Source organism: Lates calcarifer, linkage group LG2, assembly GCF_001640805.2.
Source record: "Lates calcarifer isolate ASB-BC8 linkage group LG2, TLL_Latcal_v3, whole genome shotgun sequence".
Lineage (NCBI taxonomy): Eukaryota > Metazoa > Chordata > Actinopteri > Centropomidae > Lates > Lates calcarifer.
The window spans coordinates 8,653,409-8,673,152 of NC_066834.1; the positions used below are offsets into that span (position 1 = coordinate 8,653,409).

The 19,744-nt window shown below is 39.5% G+C and overlaps 1 protein-coding gene across 1 annotated transcript in view; it reads left to right on the top strand.

Annotated features, from left to right (window-relative positions):
• Positions 1–19,744, top strand: part of LOC108887854 (A disintegrin and metalloproteinase with thrombospondin motifs 7) — a 75,217-nt gene that overhangs the window by 48,360 nt on the left and 7,113 nt on the right. The window contains exons 17-23 of the mRNA XM_018683481.2: positions 31–157; positions 2,086–2,299; positions 3,492–5,312; positions 5,750–5,902; positions 6,747–6,920; positions 7,774–7,920; positions 9,772–9,934. Coding sequence (XP_018538997.1) covers positions 31–157; positions 2,086–2,299; positions 3,492–5,312; positions 5,750–5,902; positions 6,747–6,920; positions 7,774–7,920; positions 9,772–9,934 — 2,799 coding nt within the window. The remainder of the gene's footprint in view (positions 1–30; positions 158–2,085; positions 2,300–3,491; positions 5,313–5,749; positions 5,903–6,746; positions 6,921–7,773; positions 7,921–9,771; positions 9,935–19,744) is intronic.

Sequence of the window (19,744 nt, forward strand, 5' to 3'; positions counted from 1 at the left end):
AGCTTTTCCCTCCTCTCATTGGTATTCCAGGTGTTCAGAGGCAGATTGTTCACTGTGTGGAAAAGACAACTGGGATAGTGGAAGAGCACTTCTGTGACCCCTTAACCCGACCTGAAGATAACCAAACCAGCTGCAGCAAGGATCCATGTCCAGCCATGTGAGTTGATGACATCAGCAGTAGTTACAGGCATGCACACTCAGAAGAAAAGACGAGTGTTTTTCATCCCATGCAGGAACAAACACTTTGTAGAATGCATGGAAGCAAATAATTCAAGCTACTAAATGTTAGAGTTACATACAGTAGCTGCTGGAGTCAAAGGTTTAGTATATGTCTGTGTAGCAGAAAAAATCATTTGAAATTGGGATTTGATAATTGTCACAGAATAATGTAAAAAGAAACTGCATCTCTAATAACTGTTGAAATAGGTCTCCATGGTATAACTGTTTTAATAGTAAAGATTGCATATTTTGCTGTTTCTTTTACATCAGCAGTTGAGCAACTCTCCTGTTTGCAAATGGCACCATCTTGATTGCTCCAAATGTCAGATACTTGACCTGTACGCACAAGGCCAGGAGCCATTCCGCTAATGGTGTTAGAGCTGTGCTTTAAAACACTTAATTTTAGTACCAGCCTCTGTCAGTCAAGGAAACTGCAACAAAGGGTCATTTATGTTGTGCTTTTAAGTTTATCAAAACTGTTTCCCTGAGTCATGTCTTTATCTGCAGTGCTATTTTTTTAACCTAATGTTGATGGAGCATTACCAGGAACATTTTGTAATGGAGCTCTCAAGGACAGGGAGGACTCTACAAAACTTATTTTTTTTATACTTACACCACCATGTCTTGATAGTAGTTTCTTTCAAAGTCTTCTAGAATTGAAGACAATTATAGTTATTTCCTTACATCAGACATGAGAGGTGAAATAGCTGGTGGGTGGACACAGCTGGCAGGTTGCATCACTGAGATCAAAGAGCCACCACTCTTCAGATATTTTTACTCCCCCACATTTTATTGCACCAAAGTGCAGCTTGATGAATTGTGGTAGTATCAGTAGTGGAACAGCTCAATTTCCTCTCAGAAGAGGACTTTTTCCCCAAATGTTCCACTGCCACCGACGCTGAAGGTGCAACACTAAAATGCACCCGGTCTGAGGCTTCGTCAGCTCTGTGATACAACTAATGATGAAAGGACGATAAGTGTGTTGTTGAAAAATCTGCACAATGTAGGACATCAACAAGAATCATCGCTTTAATAGAAATTAAAATATTTACGGTGGTGATCAACCAATGCCACACCGTCTGCACACACTGCCTTGTGCATGTCATCAGTGAACAGCAGGAGCTATATTGTGTTTTCACTAGAAGATGATATGTTCCTGTTGTTAGAAATCAACAATTTTATGTGTAATTATTTGTACGTAATTGTTTTGTGACCATTACTTGTATGACTAATTATAGCCACATAGCCACATGTTATTTTGCAGTAAACCAAGACCTGTGTGGCTAATTAGCTCTGCAGGTTCACTTTCAATCCAGTCAGCTGTATTTTCTGTAAAAACACTGTGGTACACCACATGAAAATTCACACTTGGCACTATCATAAATAATTTTTGACAATGACACAAACTTTCAGTAATACTGAGCTCTGAAACAAAGTATAATGCCAACATACACAGCCTCTATGGATAAGCAAAATTTTAGCATAAGATCCCAAACTGTTTCACTGTCTATCTCCATCACACTTTTACAAAGTATAAAATGCTTGTGCAATTGTGTTTGGCTTGTAACAATGTGTTCCATCACTTGGCTGAAAATGGTGCATCGAGTTTGGGGCTCAAAGGCAGAAATATCACAGTTTTAGTGGCACAAAACTAGAGACATTACTATCGATCATCAACCGTATTAACATCCCAAACACACAATGTGGACATTGTGTGCTGGGAGCCAATAAAATTCTCAGTACTCAGTGAACCTTTATAACACAGCCACCCTAAAGCTATGTGTGTGAGTCATCTGCATTTTCACAGCTATTGCAAGTGTACCATTAAATTGGAAATCTTTGCATCTTTTGTGTCTCTGTGTTTAGATGGTGGGTTGGGGAGTGGCAGAAATGCTCAGCAAGCTGTGGGAGCTCAGGCCTGGCCAAAAGGACAGTGCTCTGCATCCAGGCTGTGAGTGCAGAGGAGCAGAAAGCCCTGCAGCCTAGTGAATGTGAACACATACCCAGACCTGAGTCACTATCCTCCTGCAACACACACATCCCCTGCCCAGCAGACTGGACCACTGGCAGCTGGTCAAAGGTGAGTCTTGGTTGAAATATGAGGTTCTGGTTTGCTGGCAACTGAGCTGTCTCAAAAGGAAATGAAAATGCAAATTGTTATGCTACAGAAATGCTTACAGGCGCTTTTCACATTTTGTGAAAAGGTCTCTCTGTGAAAGATGATGTTGAATTATTTAGCAATCATGGAGAAAGTCAGTCATGCTCTTATCTTCTAGCTCTTGCGAAGTGCATTTCTTTATTTTGGCATCATGTGTCTCAATACACATTTCACATCTCAGGCTTTTCAAAAATGCAAATGCCAAAAAATTAACTGGGACACAGATACAGACCTACATCCTTAATTTTTGGTACACACATTGACATACCTACAGTGGTAGAGGTAATTTTCAATTTTGCCTATCACTTGTATACAGTAGATTACCTCAGACCTTTAGGTCTGTGACCATGGTGGTAACTACACAGAGGTCATGTCCCTTATATCCGCCCCTGCTTTTCACACATAGATCTAACTTGTCTAGAAATAAATGAATGACCTTCAAGATATTTCCTCAAACTGAGGCATGATTTAAAGGCATATTTGCAGCATTTACAACCGGAGTTAAAGTTCACCCCAGTCTGAACTCCCTGACTCTACCTCACCCTTCTCCCATTGTGTCCCTTTACCTCCTTATTTTTAGCCATGCTCATAATAAGCCTCTAGGGAAGGCAGTGTCAGTCAGTACACCTCTGAAATATCTTTATCCCCTCACTTTTGGTTTTGAGGGGTTAACATGTAATTTGGTCCACACATTCATGTCCCTCTTGGGATGAATTGGTAGTAACTTGGTCAACCTGGCCTCAACCTTTCCTGTGCCTCAACCTTTCCGTTCATCCACATATCAAAATTTCACTTTCAGGCTGATATTAACCTCTGTGTGAGAGGAGTGGTAGACCAGGCGCACATTCACGTATTGATTGACAGCTGTGAGCTCCTCTCCCTAATTCTGGTTTTCTCTGATTGGTTCTTAAGTTTTTCAGTGAACTCAAAAAAAGTTACATGCTGTAGCTTAGATGTATTTTTTCCTACTGGTATATCATCAATTCAGGTTTATTTAGCATAACTTGTGTGTTTTGTATATTCTTAAAACACATCATAAACTTAAAGGTCTGGTGAAATCCTGTTGGAACTCCTCATGTATAAAATTAGCATCCCTCTCTTTTCTTTCCTGCAGTGTTCACTGACTTGTGGAAGTGGAGTACGTCACCGCAATGTAACCTGCTCTAGAAACACAGGTGCCGACTGTGAACCACAAAAGAAACCTCTAGCTGTTGGTACCTGTTACATTCAGGACTGTCCGCAGGTTGTGGATAATTTTGGAGGTATCGATTGGTCAGGAAGCGGATGGTCGAGCAAAGAAGTGCTCAATGAAATTAACTCCATACCTGACGCCAAACCTCCTCCCAAATACAGCACCACCAGAGCCCAACCTAAAAATCATAATAACCTGAATAACATTGTTGAGGGAGATTTTCACTATCACAATAACATTGAGAATATTGATCACAACAGAGTTCAAGTTGATGATTTTTACTATGACTATAACTTTATCAACTTCCATGAAGACTTGTCAGATGACTTTGAGAGCGATGCAGAAGATTCAGAGGACAGACACAAATTCAGTGATTCACAGGAGGACAAGCCAGCCCACGGAGCAGAAGAAAATGCCATCATTGAAACTACAAAAGCTCCCACAGCTCTTTCAACCATTTCTCCAATTTCCAAGGCTATTGGCCACTCTGGGAACACAGAAGAGCCACAGCACACAAATCTGGACAATGTGAAGAACAGTGGAAATGCAGCAACAAAAGAGTCTATACAAATAAGTTCTGAAAATTTGGACGACTTTCTTTCTGAGGATTATCTTCTGCCTGTATCTACTACTCACTCACCACCATTGTCCACAACTGAGTATTCACAAACACTAAAAGAGATACATGGAGATGTGTGGTGGCCTGAAAACATTAGCACAATGCCTAGTCTGGATTCCACTACAAAGGAGCCTACACAGAATGTGAAATGGGGGCAAGATGAGGATGAGGCTGAAAATAACTATGACAATATGACTGAGGAGGAAAATCACACTGCGGATGTCACTGTGACTCCAAAACATGCCGCTCCTACTCCTGGACATCAAACAGTTATTAGTGCTATTGTCACCACAACAGTGAGCACTCAGGAGACGGAGACACGTGGTGATCATGAGTATAGTTACAATGAGGAAAGTACACTAGGCCCAGATATCTCTGCAAACCAAGAGGATGTAGAGAATTCAGAATCTTCGCCAGAGACTATGATTCAGGTTAAGACTGAAGTCCAGCTGGACGAACGTGCTTCAGAAATACCTAAGACAACCAGTCACTCAACAGTATTTCCAACTACCTTCACATGGGATGATTTGGACTTGGATCAGACTAATTTTAATACAGTATATGCCACCAGCGAAGGTAATTCATGGGATACTGACCCTGACCTCAGTACAACCTCACTTCCTGCCTCTCAGAAATCCACTCCTCTTCCCTTTCTGCTAATCTCAGGTAGCCGAGAGGCCTCTGATGACTCCACATTATTAACTGGAACAGAAATCATACCTCCTACAAACCTGGAGGGAGCCACTTGGCCTTCTCCAGTTGATATCCTGCCAGCTACAACAGAAAAGATACCTACAAAACCTGCCTTCACTGGAAGAACTGGAACAGAATCCACATCCCAAGCTGTACCATTTGATGTGGCTGATTTTGACTACAATGAAATAGTCATTCCCCCGATGGTGAGGAGCAGCAGTGACAGTGACAGTGGACCTTCTCATCAGCTTCCAACAAACTCTGTAGCCACTCCTCAACATAGCATAACACTGACACCAACACCTGCTGTGCTCATTTTGCCAACCCATCCACCTATTGTAGGGTCACTTCCAGTGCCAACATCTTCCCAAACTTCACCCTCCACTCAAGTCACTTCTGCCGCCTACTGGGTCACCGGGAACTGGAGCCCTGTGAGTCTGAATTAATTCACACATTCTGAAACCCCGGCTGTGTCACTCTATTTACGTCTCCATCTGTTTTTATTATGCAGACACAGCATCCAGATCTGGTCCCTGCACACATTTAGCTGAATTCTTTGGAGACCCCATTTGACCTAGAGCTAATTCAACTAATGTCAATTTATGTATTGAGATATTTTGTGGCACTTATGAAAAACGCTTGCTTCTACTCCCATCCCTGCTGTCTTGTACATAACATTTAAAGAATTTGCATACATTTTCATATCATGAAAACGCTTAAAGCCTGACCACAATACATAGAAAAATATTATATATTTCACATGATTTACATTATTAGTGAGGCTTATCATGCATGCTGGAGTTTATATGTCCAACCCTTTATTATTGAAGTTTATGTAACATTCTCCTGTTACTACTTTTGTGTACAGTGCTCCACCAGCTGTGGTCTTGGTGCTATCTGGAGGACTTTGGCTTGCAGTACTGGCTCAGACTCTGACTGTGATCCGACAAAGAGGCCCGCTCCAGCCCAGCGGTGCTACCTGCGCCCCTGCGCCACATGGAATGTTGGGGAATGGAGTAAGGTGAGACTACCACCAAAATCAATACATGATTCGGTCATTGTTTTACTGAATAATAGCTGGATTTTTAAAAATAATTTATGACCATGGATTTTTGTATTTACTCATGTTCTATTTTTTTTTTTTTTTTTGACAAATTGTTAGCCATGCTAGCAACATGGCTGTAGGGATTGCAGTTGGTCCACCACTTTGCTCTTCAGTGAAATATCTCAACAACCATTGACACAAAATTTGGCATAGAGATTCCTGATCCACAGAAGATAAAGTGAATGATTTTGGTGGTCCCCTGGCTTTATCTACCACCAGCATGAGGTTGACATTTGTGGTTTTTGAGTGAAGTTTCCATTGGATAGATTGTCATGAAATTTGACCCAGAGATTCATGTTCTCCTCAGGATAAATTGTGCATAGTCGTAGCCACTAGCATGGCTGTAGACACTTCAAACATTGATAAGTTCACAGATTTCTTATTTGTTTGAAACTGAAAATGATGTGCCCTAAGTGAAGTGGTCAGACAGAGAGAAGTGCTTTTAGTATAAAAGTTGCCCTGAAAGGATCTCTTGGCATAACTGTTTACAGTTATTAGTCAATTAAGATTTTAGTAAAGTCACAGGCTGTCCAGTAAGTAAGTAAAAGGCATGTGAAAGTGCTGTTTGGTCTTGAGGACATATAGCTACTTATCCATCAATTAAAGCTGCCATCAGTTCAGTGAAGGTCCTTGGGTGAGCGATGAAACCCATTAAAACCAAACAGCAAATCCACTTTCCTTAGACTTGCTACTACTGGATACTTACAAGGTCCAGCAGGTCATGTTGTTTGAATAACAATCACGCCACGTATTTTCCCAGTGCTCCAAAAATTGTGAAGGCGGCATTAAATCACGAGAGGTCCAGTGTTTTGACATGCGGGATCAGAGACCCCTACGACCTTTCCACTGCAGGGCCATGTCCCCCAGACCACAAACACAAACACCCTGCAACCTTCAGCCATGTCTCGACTGGTACACCTCCTCCTGGGGTCAGGTGAGTAGTCTAAGGAAAACAATGAGAGATGATGTGTAAAAAAATATATAGAGGTGTTTACTCTGTATCTGAGCTAAAGTAGCATTGAAATGCATATCTAGCAACATGCTGCACAAACTACAATTTTAGATCTGTTTTTACAAACAATATAACTTACTCTTTAAAGATGATACCCATATTTCATTTTTGTTATATTAATGCACATGTTTTTCAAAGCATATCATGCTGTACCATTTATACAGTGTATTTTCACTGGGTTTTTGAATGCATTTCTTCCTACCATTCTGGTAACTATTTTTTTCTAAAAGAAAATAATTTTTCAGAAGGCGGAAGGCTGCTTGAGATGGGATATCACAGTCAACATTTAGTCCTTTATGAAATCATGTTATTGTTGAGTATTTAGGGTGTGTGGGTCCTTTGGGTCGATGCCTTCAAGGAGGTGGGAGGTTCTGAGACTCAACCATAAGCAATTGAGCTGCACTTCACTTAGCAATTATGTAACTGAAAGGACTAAATGGTTACAATTGGAGGATTATTTATTTGAAGAAAACTCCAAGTTTCTAGATTTTTTATGTTGTACCAACAACATCTTGGGAAGTCTACAAAATGCATTCAAAACTTAGAAAACAGCAGTGTGTTGTCATGGGCAGTAATGTGAAGTATACACAGACAACTTGCAGTACAGTGGTTAGTCACTGGTATGAGCCTTTGATTGTCCATAGTCAGTACATAACACCCATAGAAACCTTTGTGAAAGCTTGGCAGCCAAGACCATACTGCATGTACCACAGAGGCTCACAGACATACTTCACATGTCTGTCATTGTGTGTGTGTGTTTGTGGGTGTTGTTCAGTGTTCTGAGGTGTGTGGAGGAGGTGAGCAGCAGCGTATAGTCACCTGTCCAGAGGAAGATCGATGCAACAGGGACCTTCAGCCCAGTAACATCCAATCATGTAACAGCCAGCCTTGTGCTCAGTGGCTCACTGGATCATGGGGACAGGTACACAACACACACACATATGCACACACACGACAGCTCAAACAGGCCAAATAAGAGAATAATCCAGCAAGATGTATGATTCATAGACCAATGTCATCCATACTGCTTATTCATTAAGGGTTGCGGGGGACCTGGAGCTTATCCCAGCTGACATTGGGCGAGAGGCAGGGTACACCCTGTATGGATTGCCAGTCCATCACAGGGCTGACATATATAGACAAACAAACAAAACAACCATTCACACCTGCAGGCAATTTAGAGTCACCAATTAAACTAACCTGCATGTCTGGACAGTGGGCACAGGGAAAACATGCAAACTCCACACAGAAGCGTGGCCCTCCTGAGGGCCAAAGGATCTAAATCATAGGCTAAAACCTTCTTACATATCTATCTATGTAAGTAATAAACATAATAAATTCTGTAGTGTGTAATAAACCACATCACCACAATAAACCACATCACAGGATTCATTCATTTCAGTTCAACCACAGACACCAAGACATTAAAGACCCCTTCTAACTTTGTTAATGTGTCTATATCTTGTTTTTTATATGATACAAGACATATGAGCAAAATAAGTAGTCAACACCATGGCTGAGTATTTCTACTTTGGAACTGCAGTGTAGCAATGACAGTCTCAAAACATGGATTCAGATTACCTGGATTGCACACATCACATACCTAATGAACCAGTTGCATCAGCTTGCAGGATGGGGGAAAGGGAAGCTGAGACAGACATCTGCTAGTCATCGTTTGGTGCACGACAGACCCCTGGCAGTGGCTGAAAGATTTTATATTTTAACAAAGAAGCAGGTGTGGTTGTGGAGGTTACAAATTGGACTTAAAGACAGGCCGAGACCTCTGAGGTCCAGGTCACTGAATGTGGGTGGGGAGGGAAAGTTGGAAGAGGAGCATTGCCGCACACTGAGGCACGCTCAAAGACAATGGATATCAGTGTTATACGTTTTACTTTTGTCTAGGAAACTGATGATTTGGTTAAGTTCAGAAAAAGGGATATGTACAGAGACTGGTCAGAGGACTGGATCTAGAAAAGCCAGAGAAAGAACTGGGGATACATTGATTTGTTAAAAGATCATTAAGAGATCTCAGCCCTGTTATAATGAACTGAGGTGACGTTTGGTTGTGTGCAGCTCTCAGGCACTGCACGCTGAGCTTATTGTAGTCAGTGTCCTGTCAGTTTCAATCATAATTGGATAGTTCCAGTCCTGATTATGATCGGTTGAGCCGCGTTTGAAGCCGTTGTAAAATGCACCTCTGATCGTGGTACATCAGTATCACTGAACCAAACAAATTGTTTCATTATGTCAAAATGATTTTGTTCTGAAATTTGATTCATCATTCATTCACAGGGCATACATGTGAATCATCCTTGCAATCAACCTTGTAAACGAGTGATGATGCTAGAGCGATGTGCTTGCTTCTGGCATCACACATTTGAAATGCACCTGTCCACAGTCAAACACCATGCTCTCCACTGCCTCTGTGTGTTGCTGCGTCTGTGTGTTGCTTGGCAACCATTCTGCTAAATGTCGCTAAAGAACTACCTTGCTTAGCGGAAGGATGATTATGCACTGTCTGTTTATTTTATGAAACCTTGCCAGGTGAATGTAGTAATTGCTTTATAAAAGCAATAAGCCACACTTGTTGCTCTGTGTTGTGCCTAATGACACCTCTTACCTGTTGTTAAATCATTGTAAGCCACAGCCTCATGGGGTTTATTCTTTTAATAACAAATAAAACTACAAAACAAATGTAAAGGTTTGACAATGTAAAACTAGAAAGACATTTTTGCATGCATAAAATTTCTCAAAATGCTCTCTCCCTCTGCAGTGTTCAGCTTCTTGTGGTGGTGGAGTACAGCATCGACTCATCAAATGTGTTAACACAAAGGCTGAGACAGAAGAAGAAGTGGATCAAGCTCAATGTCACCATGAGCCGCAGCCCGAGAGCACCCAGAAGTGTAACTTACAGGAGTGTGAGAGCAACCCCCGTGGTAAGTAAATCAAGCTGCAATAATCACTACTGTTTGAATACACTCTTTTCAGTTTTATTTATTCAAATCCTCCATTTGTCCCTGAAGTATAGAACTAAAAGATTTTGTTATTAATGTGATTATGATGATTGCAGAGAGCACTTGAGGACAGTGTGCCTCTAGCTGATGGTTCAGTTAAACAGATTAAATTCAAAGGACTGTCAGCTGCTCTCCAGATCCCTGTCAAGAAGCAGGAGGGATTTGTATTTTGCTGCTGTCAACATCAGTAGTTGGACTCACTGAACACTGATAAGTTATGCAAATTTAGCAGCAGCCACAGGAGTGAACAAACAGCCTGTCTGTTATGGTAAATGTATGTTTACATCTAGATAGCATAACTGAATTAACTTTTGGTTTATATAATGGATAACACAGTAGTTTGGATGTTCTCCCAGTGTTTTTTTCCAGTTTTCACTCAGTCTGCCATCTCCCCTTTTTCTCCTGCTTGGTTTATGGGTCGCTGGTTTACAGGGTGACTCAAGCATAATCCTTACTACTCCTACACCAGACTCATTACTAGGTCAGATTTGTCTTGAAAATCAGTTCTTTTTTGCGTTGTGGTGTTCCTTTTAATCCATCTCTTCTGGAGGATCTGGAGAAATAATACACCAGCAGGCACTGGGCTAATCTTTTATTCTGCAATTGAACTGGACCCTGTGGACCCAAAGATCTTGTCAGATGATTGATGGTCATCTGCAGTTTTATACTGTGTGATCGAAAGGCATCAGAAACAGTATTGTGTGCTGATGATACCACAAGATTCAAGGTTGTGACCTCTACTACTTTTTTCCCTACTGTGCCTCACCAACTAGAGCAGAAAGGTCTACAAAAATCCCTCATCTGAAGCAGTGCAAATTAATTCTTTACACCCTCATTATTCATTAAGTAGAAGGGTCTGTGGAGACTTGGAGGTATCAGAAATAAACCTCAAATTCATAGTTCTGCACTATAATAGTAGACAGTTTATGACTGAAATTTGCAACTTTAATAATGTATTTTTTCATTGAGGATGATTTGTAAATCAAACTCAGTTGTATATGTGTCTTTATGAATCACTACCATGTTGTTGAGTATATGCAATGTGAGTTTGTGACTTAGACAACAATACATGCACACAGAAAAGAATATAGTTTCTATAATATATATGAGGGTCCCAGGTTGTCACGTGACCTTCGATTTTGATTGTGGCCACTGTCCCAAAATTGCTGCACAGTGTGGCTCTGTTCCTTTTGGCTTGGTGTTACCCTGTTTTTCGCCCATGGTAGCAGTATAGTTCAGTGGATGTCAGTGTTGACTTGTCTTTTGGTCGGATGTGCGGTTGGTTCACCACTTTGGTCCCCACTGAAAATTTCACCAACCACTTGAATGGATAGCCATGAAAGTTTGTACAGAAATTTTTATCTCCATCAGGATGAATTCTATTAACTGATTAAGTGGTAAGATTGTAATTATGAGCATGTTAGCACGCTGACATTAACTTTCTCAAATAGGCTGTAGACTCATTTGTGGATTGCGGTATATTGTGACTCCCCCTCCAGACACCTGTTCTACTAGGCCAGTTGATGTGAGACACGATGACATGTTGATATGTTTTATTGGGGTTCATCAGTAGCTTGTTTACATGCTGAGGTGATTTCAATTAAATAGACTTTATTACCACGCTTTGTCACAGTGTGAGGATCTTTCATTTCTTTGTTTATTATTCCCAAACCCTAGGAAAAAAAGAGTCTGAAATCAGTGCTTGGATTTGTGAAAAGCATAGCCCTGAGTGTCAGGTGATTGCAGCAGGACTTTGATTATAGGGCAGTTTGAAAATGCAATTTAGTCAAGAGAAAGGGTTCGACCTTGAAGCAATAAGCAGATGTTAAAATTTCAGTCTCTGGTGGTACCATCTGTCCTCTGGCTGTTAACGGTGGTATTGATTTGACTGTGACTGTTTACGCACAGTGATACGCACGAAGTGAAATGTCAAACTAGAGCAATTGCTACGACCCTCAGTGTGAATTAGGGTTTCAGAGCTCCAAAAAAAGGTATCCCAAATCGACATGAAGAACACACAGAATATAGAAAATACATAGAGGTACTCAGAGGAGGTAAATCCACATTACAGCCTCCATTTCTGACTAATTTCCTTTATCAGAGAGGTGGTTAAAAAAAAAGGCGACAACATGGCTTGGATGACATTTTTAAGCTTTGAGACACTACAGGAGTGTCTGTCACAGTCAAGACAATGCCCTTAATGTTTTTTTTGTGTGTGTGTATATATATATATATATATATATATATATATATATGTGTGTGTGTGTGTGTGTGTGTATAGGAATCCGCTAGCTCTTCCTCTAATGACGCAACATCACAAGACCAGTGGAAAGAGTGACTGGAGTAGCCTCAAAGGTCTTCTTTGTTAGGCAGGCATGCAAAAGAACATTTTTTTTCTCAAAGTTGGAGTCAAAGAAGACATTTGCAATCAAAGCAACTATTCAGAGCAGTAAAATATAGGCTGTACGTCTTCTTTCGCTTCACACATCATTCACAATTTGACATTTCCATCTTCTGCTTCTGACTGAGTTAGACTCTGTCACAGTGTATTCCAAAAAACTACTGTAGGTCGAAATCTATATCTGGCTTTGACATGCATGTCTGTTTGAAGACAATGACTAGGACTAGGACCCTTTTGTTCCAGCAGAGGTGTATTTTTGCTCCAGCAGATGTGTGAAGGCACAGGTTATCTGCAGAGAAGAGCAGGATACAGCTGCTTTTTTTATTCATACTTTCAGTATAAATTGTCCTCACTGCCTCTACTCTTCAACACAGAATGGAACATGGAGCTTATTTAACTTCACCACCCTCGTAATACAGGACAAATATCTCCAAAAATATTTATTACTTTTGCAGCTTAGTTTATATTTGTGCCTTCTGTATTTAAACAAGCATAATTTTCTCTTCCCCATTCAGTTTTCTCATGTAGGCAACAGCAGTTCGTTGGCATTTCTGTTTTTGTATATCAGATATGAAATCACAGTGTTCCTCAGAGGGCAGGCCTGTTAGAGTCTGAACGCCAGCTTTGCTGACATTTTGAAGGCCTAGAGGTATTAAAGTGTTATCATAAACATTTGAGGTGTGTGATAACGTGGCATCAAACAGCTGGCCATGTTAGCACTGTGTGTGACCCATCATCTCAGTTAATAATTTGTTTTTTCATGACTTAAAGTTTATTGAATTTCAATATCTCAATAACATACAACCATGTCATAGAAAACCACAGCACAGTTGGTAACAAGAAAAACAGACAAAAACAAAATAAGAAATAAACAATGGTAAATCAGCATGAAAATGACATGTCAGGTAAATTTGTCAGATGTTAATTGCACCACTGTCAGATGTCCACTCATAGTCCTTGATGAGTGTTTAGTAATATATAGTTTCCTTCTGCTGTGCCACTACTGTATTCAACCTCCTGTTTGAATGACCATCTCAACAAGCGCTTCATACACTACAGAGAAAATGCAGTTAATAATTAGTGTGGTTGAGGCAGTCAGGTGATTGCAGATATTTTCTTTTTTTTTAACCCTCCGTTGTCAAGCAAAGCCTGGCAAAGCTTTCAGTCCTAACATGCACAGGCTGTTGCAATGTGTAGTCAGCCTTAAAAGGTTAAAAAAAAAAAAATCCTTCAGCTTGTGATCTTCATCAAAATCATCCAAAGCCACAATCTTTAACACATTGGTTTGATAATAAAGTGGTCCTTTCCCTTCCCGCTCATGTCTTCACGATATTACACTCCACACGTGAGAGGTCTGAAATGACACATGACAAATCCATGTGTGCTTTTTTTTGGTAAGAGTTTTACACAAATTCCACTGCTCAAAAAGAAACCTGCTGACTGAATCCAGAAGGCAAAATTTTCTTAAATAGTGCCGTGTATCAGAATCAAAAAATTAAATCCCCCTGAAATTACAATGAAAATGAATTCCAGAGAATGTTAGTCTGACTAATGCCTCATCAGGGTTTTTTATTGATGATGTTGTTGCAGAGCAGTCATGCAAAAAGTTTGCTCAGCAGGGAATGCAATATTCCCCAGCATACAACCTGATTCCTCATAATAAAGCATCCCACACTTCTAGATGAAAGGCATCATTAACAAAATCAGCACTGTTCTTACTAAATAAAAAATGCTTATATTAAAACATTAAAATATTGTAAGAGAAGCCAAAGTGTGTCAACTTTCACGTTAACCAAAGTAATATCTGTTTTAACAGAAGTGTTTATGGTGCATTGTGGTTTTATGAATGTTTGACTCAGTTATTTCTCCATTATCTCCACACAGTCTGGTCTATTAAGATAAAGTCAGGTACTGAGGTCACAAGCAAGCTAAATGTATTAATAGCTCTCATTAAACTTTTGAATCAGACTCTTGATTTGTTCTAAAGTGAAGACTTATGATAATAAATGCATCAAAATGTCCAGACAGTTAATTATAAAGCAGAAGCTGAATAATCTTGTGTGTGATTCTAAAAGAGACATATACAGTATGTGCGCAACTTGATCATAACAACTGTTTGCTTTGGATTTGATGGAATCAGCATCCAAATTTTATTGAACATAATTCAATCATTAAAAGAGATGGTTAACTTTTTCAGTGAAAATCATTCAAGCAACTTTGCTACATGAAATATTGGTCAGTATATGTATTCTTAATTACTTAAAGAACATGTAACTACTGATGCAGTCATTAATACCAGATAAATAATATGGATACTAAAACATACATTGTGTAGAGTTCATGATTTAATGATGTGTGATGTGAACATTATATGAAGCTCCTGACCTCTGTCTGCATGATTATATCTATATGACTGGCTAATTGGATAATTGCATGAATAAGGAGGTGTACAGGTGCTCCTAATAAATTACTCAGTGAGTGTATATAGTTGCATTCCATTAACTAATATACTAAACTTTTGCCCATTTAATATTTTAAATATGTTAAATGTTATGAGTTTATAGTGAAAAATAACTTACAGAAATAAGCCATGCACTAGACACTATTAGACTATGGTATTCATAAACTAAATATCAGCAAGATACTGGAAATTTATATTTTCAAAATTGTTTTCACCTACGGCAAATACACTATTCCGACTTTCCAAAGTACAAGTATAAAACCCTACACTGAAACACAAACTAATGAAATTATTAATTTTTGCTATGTGGCCCACCAATATTTCAGAGACTCTGTGATATATTAAAAATTATAGTACAGTTAGATCTAAACTTACACTGTGTTAGGCATGCATTCAAATGAGTGCCTGTTTCTTCTGATATGTGGCAGCATTCCTGTCAGATCTCTTTGAGTATCATTCCACATCACTGCTTAGCTGCAGATATTAATTCAGAGCCATTCTGGCGCTGCATTGATCCAAAAAGCAATTTTGACTGTAATTGGACGCAGATCAGAAACATCTCTTAAGAGTTACTGGACTCTGAACATGATGGGAATGTTAAGTGATGGAGTAGAAGGTCATTTTATCTATTGCATAGAAAACATACTTATATGTGATCTAAACTTTGTCAACTTCACTTTTTGTAGTTATGCCAGTAGCTAATCCTAAATGTCGTCAAATCCATGGCAGAAATAAAAGAAAAAGAAATAAAACCACTCTTTGCTGCATATTCATGGTTTCTTCAGAGGCTTAACAGCAAATGCTGCTCCTCGTAACCTCCCAATAAACGTGGACTGGGGGCTGCACACGGAAGTACATAAACTGTGACTTCCATTCATATTGTAAAACTTGGTGCTGTGACACGAGACTTGTAAGACCATGTGTGCAGCTGTGTAAATCCAGGACAGATTTCCATTTTTGTATGCCCAATAATAAATCTTGGCTGTGAGTCATTAATATCCTGCTATGAAGTCGAGGCTCATTCCCCAGCAGAAGGAGTTGAAGCGAGTTCATCCTTCACATGGATTGTGCATCTGCTTTGGAAACATGAGATACATTAATCAGAAATCATTCACATCCATTCACATTTGTTAATTAAGCTCTTCTTACACGTCTCTCCCTACAACCTCACCTGCATCAGGGAAACTGAACTTGCTGATCCCGAGCTCTGGCCCCTGAAGAAACATACAGTGTGTTCAAATTAGCTTGTTTTGGTTTGCTGTACCTCTGACATCTACACATGAGCACAATGTCAATACAATTTTGCTATGCTCTCCTTGCTTATTTGATTGTTCTTTGTCACTGATTTTCCCAGTGCATTTCAAGTGTCAAGGTTTAGCAAGGTTAAATTTTTTAGTGAGGTTGGACCATTCGTTTGAGCCCAATAGATTATAGCCTACACCAGCTAGAAAAATTACATTGACAGGCTGGATGGCTTGATTAAGAGGATCGATACAACCAAATTAGCACCTGACGTGGGTGGGTACTCCTTGACAGGTCACCAGTGTCAGACAGTGCTGACACAGACAATCATACTCATGTTCATATCCTTGAGAGGGGTTACTAGTAAATATATAAAACTATGTGGATTCAGGTACTCGGCACTGAAATGTTTAAGCTATTAAGTTTGCTACATAGATTTTATCATAGATTGCATTGGCATGAAACATCATGAGGTATAGACATGGTCAGGATGTGTTGGCAAGTCACTGTTCTGGTGCTGATGGGAGAGGGAGAGTAGCACGGCCATTCATAATCAGTACTTCGGAAGGTGCAGGAGCAGTAACCATTGCTGCACAAGTTACAAAAATAACTGCTTGTATGGGGAAGGAAAACCTCCTAACAATCATTTAAGTTGTCAAATAAAAAAACCTTAGGAGGTGTCTAATGTGAGAGCACCCCCTTTTCATGGTTTGTTTGTGTTTTTTTTTTTGTTTTTGTTTTTTTTTTTTTTTTGTTTGTTTTTTTATTGCACCTTGTTGAATTGAAATAGATCTTTATAGAATATTGGGAGGGAAATAAGATGTCACTGGGTACTGGTTATAGGGTTGGTCTTGTGGAGAGGTCTCTGTCAATCTTGGTCTTGAGCCCATTTTAAACTCCCCTGAGTTCCACTGGTGTTTAACTCTGGGGAGCTTGGTCATTTCCATTCCAAATACAGGTCATTCAACAGGCCTTCACTCTTGATTTCTTCTCTGGCTTGTCCATTCTGTAATTCACTGTGTGTGACCCAACAACAAGGTTCTGCTTTTTCAAATAGTGAAAGCAAATCAGATTACTAATGAAAGCCTTTGTCCTTCTGTCCTATTGATGTTTACTGGTTCTAGACCAGTAAACACTGGTCTAGACCTCCTAGACCTCCTAAGGTTTTTTTACTGGTTTTACTGGTTTTACTGGTTCTAGACCAGTAAACATCAGAATGGAAACTGACAAATGGTGAGTTGCATGACAAATGAGGTTGTTAGGCTTAGTCTGATCTCTGTGTTGAATGATGCATACACATAAGATACAAAGCATCAAAGTGATGCAGAATTCTAAGCACTGTATTCTGATGAAAATCATTTTTTAAGTATAAGAGGCTATGTGCAATAAGTCATACAATCTATATATATCTATCTATATAATCTATGTCCATAGGTCTTTTGTCCCTACCCTTGGATAGAGCCCATTGGAGCATTCCCGCAGAAGGCATGCAGGGCCTCCGTAGTCATAGTAACAATAATAAACACATTTACATTTACAATTATCCATAGTGACTTACATGTGAGGCACAGCACTAAAGCTTCAGTATGGTAAGAGACCTTGGACTAAGTACAAAATATTAAATCCGTTCAGTAAGATGAAGTGCAAGGAGATCTGGAAAAGAAGTGCATTGAAAATGTGCTAGTGAGGCATGTCAGGGTGTTAGAGGTGTTAAGGTTGTGGACTGGTCCGCATGTTTTTTGAAAGTTTCCACACAGGAAACGAACGGCAGTCTCTAGTATCAAAGGTCTGTGTGTTGTTGACCCATTCATCCACCCCAACCTCCTCCTAAACTCCTTACGCAAGCTTTATTGCTCCAAATATGACGTCATCTGACTTCCTCCTTTGTTCCGTCATTACTGCAGATCATTACTGTACAGATGACCTGTGGGCTCCTTTCTTACAGGAGGACAGGACTGCATTGATTGTTATTTTCTGTTTTGAAAATATATTTTACAGGTCATTTGTTATTATACTGTAAATGGCAACACAGTGACATAAGTAACCAATGATTTAAGGCACCTCTGAATATTTGTGTGCAGTCAGAATGCAGACCACACAGTCTGTGGTCTGCATTCTGACTGCATGTCGTCTGGGAAAGGCAGAACGGGGAATGGAAAAAGGTCAAGTGGATGAATGACCTGTATTCAGTCAGCACTGCGTTACCGTTGGGAGCTATTGTGCTACATTGTGTGAGTTTCATGTTTGGTTGAAAGTATCTGGAACATTCTAATGAAAAGAGGTGATGCAATCATTTTGCTTATGGCTTGGTTTCATAATACGTATCAAAAGTTACAAAAAATCTCATGAAAAATAATTGAGTTTGGGATGTGTAATGTCTCACCACTGGATTTGTTCAGTCATTAATTTGGTCTTATTAAATGAAAAACATTAGAAAGCTGTACCAAATGATCATGAAATTAAATATTCTATAGTTTGTTACAGTGTTTATTGTGTCATCCACAAATAAGTACCCAGCCCACATAGATATACAAGAAACCTACAGTAGTGAAACATTTGTCAGCCAATAAGAACAAAGAACTTGAACTGTATGTATTATAGTTATTCATTTAATGGTGCTATATGCAAGTTTTTGCTAAGCTAAATAGCCAATGTTTGCATTAACAGCTGTTTTTTTTAGCAAGAGCTTCAGCCATCGTTATAAGACAAGAGGTTAGAAAACATCCTCTGGACAGCACTGCTTCTGCATCCTCTCATATTGGACTGAGGGCAGACTGGATGCTACAGTGACTCACTAACACAAAGTGGTATTACAAGACAGGAGAGTCTGGGGCTAGCTGGTTGGCATGCTAACTTCAGTAGAAAAAAAGAAGTGATAGAAATAGGAACAGAATAAGAGTTAACATTAGCATTGATTTCCACTGCTGGAGACAGTTCTTGGCAAGAATAGGAACGAAGTTTGATGTTGATCTCACAACATTTCTTCTAGACAGCTGACATTAGCCAATGCTAACATTGGCTATGTAGTGATACCAAAAACATATATAGAGTACCTTTAAAGACAGTGTTCCAGAATTTCCGGTCATCTAATACCTTAACCACAAGAAATAATAATAGTGAGGAAAAATTGAATGTTTTTTAGAAAGAGCAGCAAATTTAAAGATACAAAGTCTAGATCAGAAGTTGCAAAAATGATTAATGATTAAAGAGGTCAGGAAAAGCAAGGTTACGTGGGCTCATTTTCTTTATCATCTGCAGATTACCAGCCTACACACCCATCTGACTGGCCAAATATTTCACTGTAATTTTACACCATCCACAGAGGATTTTTGGAGGCAAGAGCAAAAGGCCTAAGCTCTTATCCAGCAGCTGAAACAAATATTAAACATCAAAGGTAGTGATCCTCTTCAGCAGAAAAGGGAAATCACAGCCTGATATCTATGATTAATATTCGTATTATAATGTATTGCGGAGGCAGTGCACGGCAAGTTTATGATTTACAGTTAAGCAGTAATACTGTTGTTGCACTTATATTTCATACCCAGAAACTGAATTTTTTTTTTTTTATTTCACATAGCTTTTGTTTTAAACACTGGTGATATAGAGCTAATGGCTTGTGCAGTGTTTA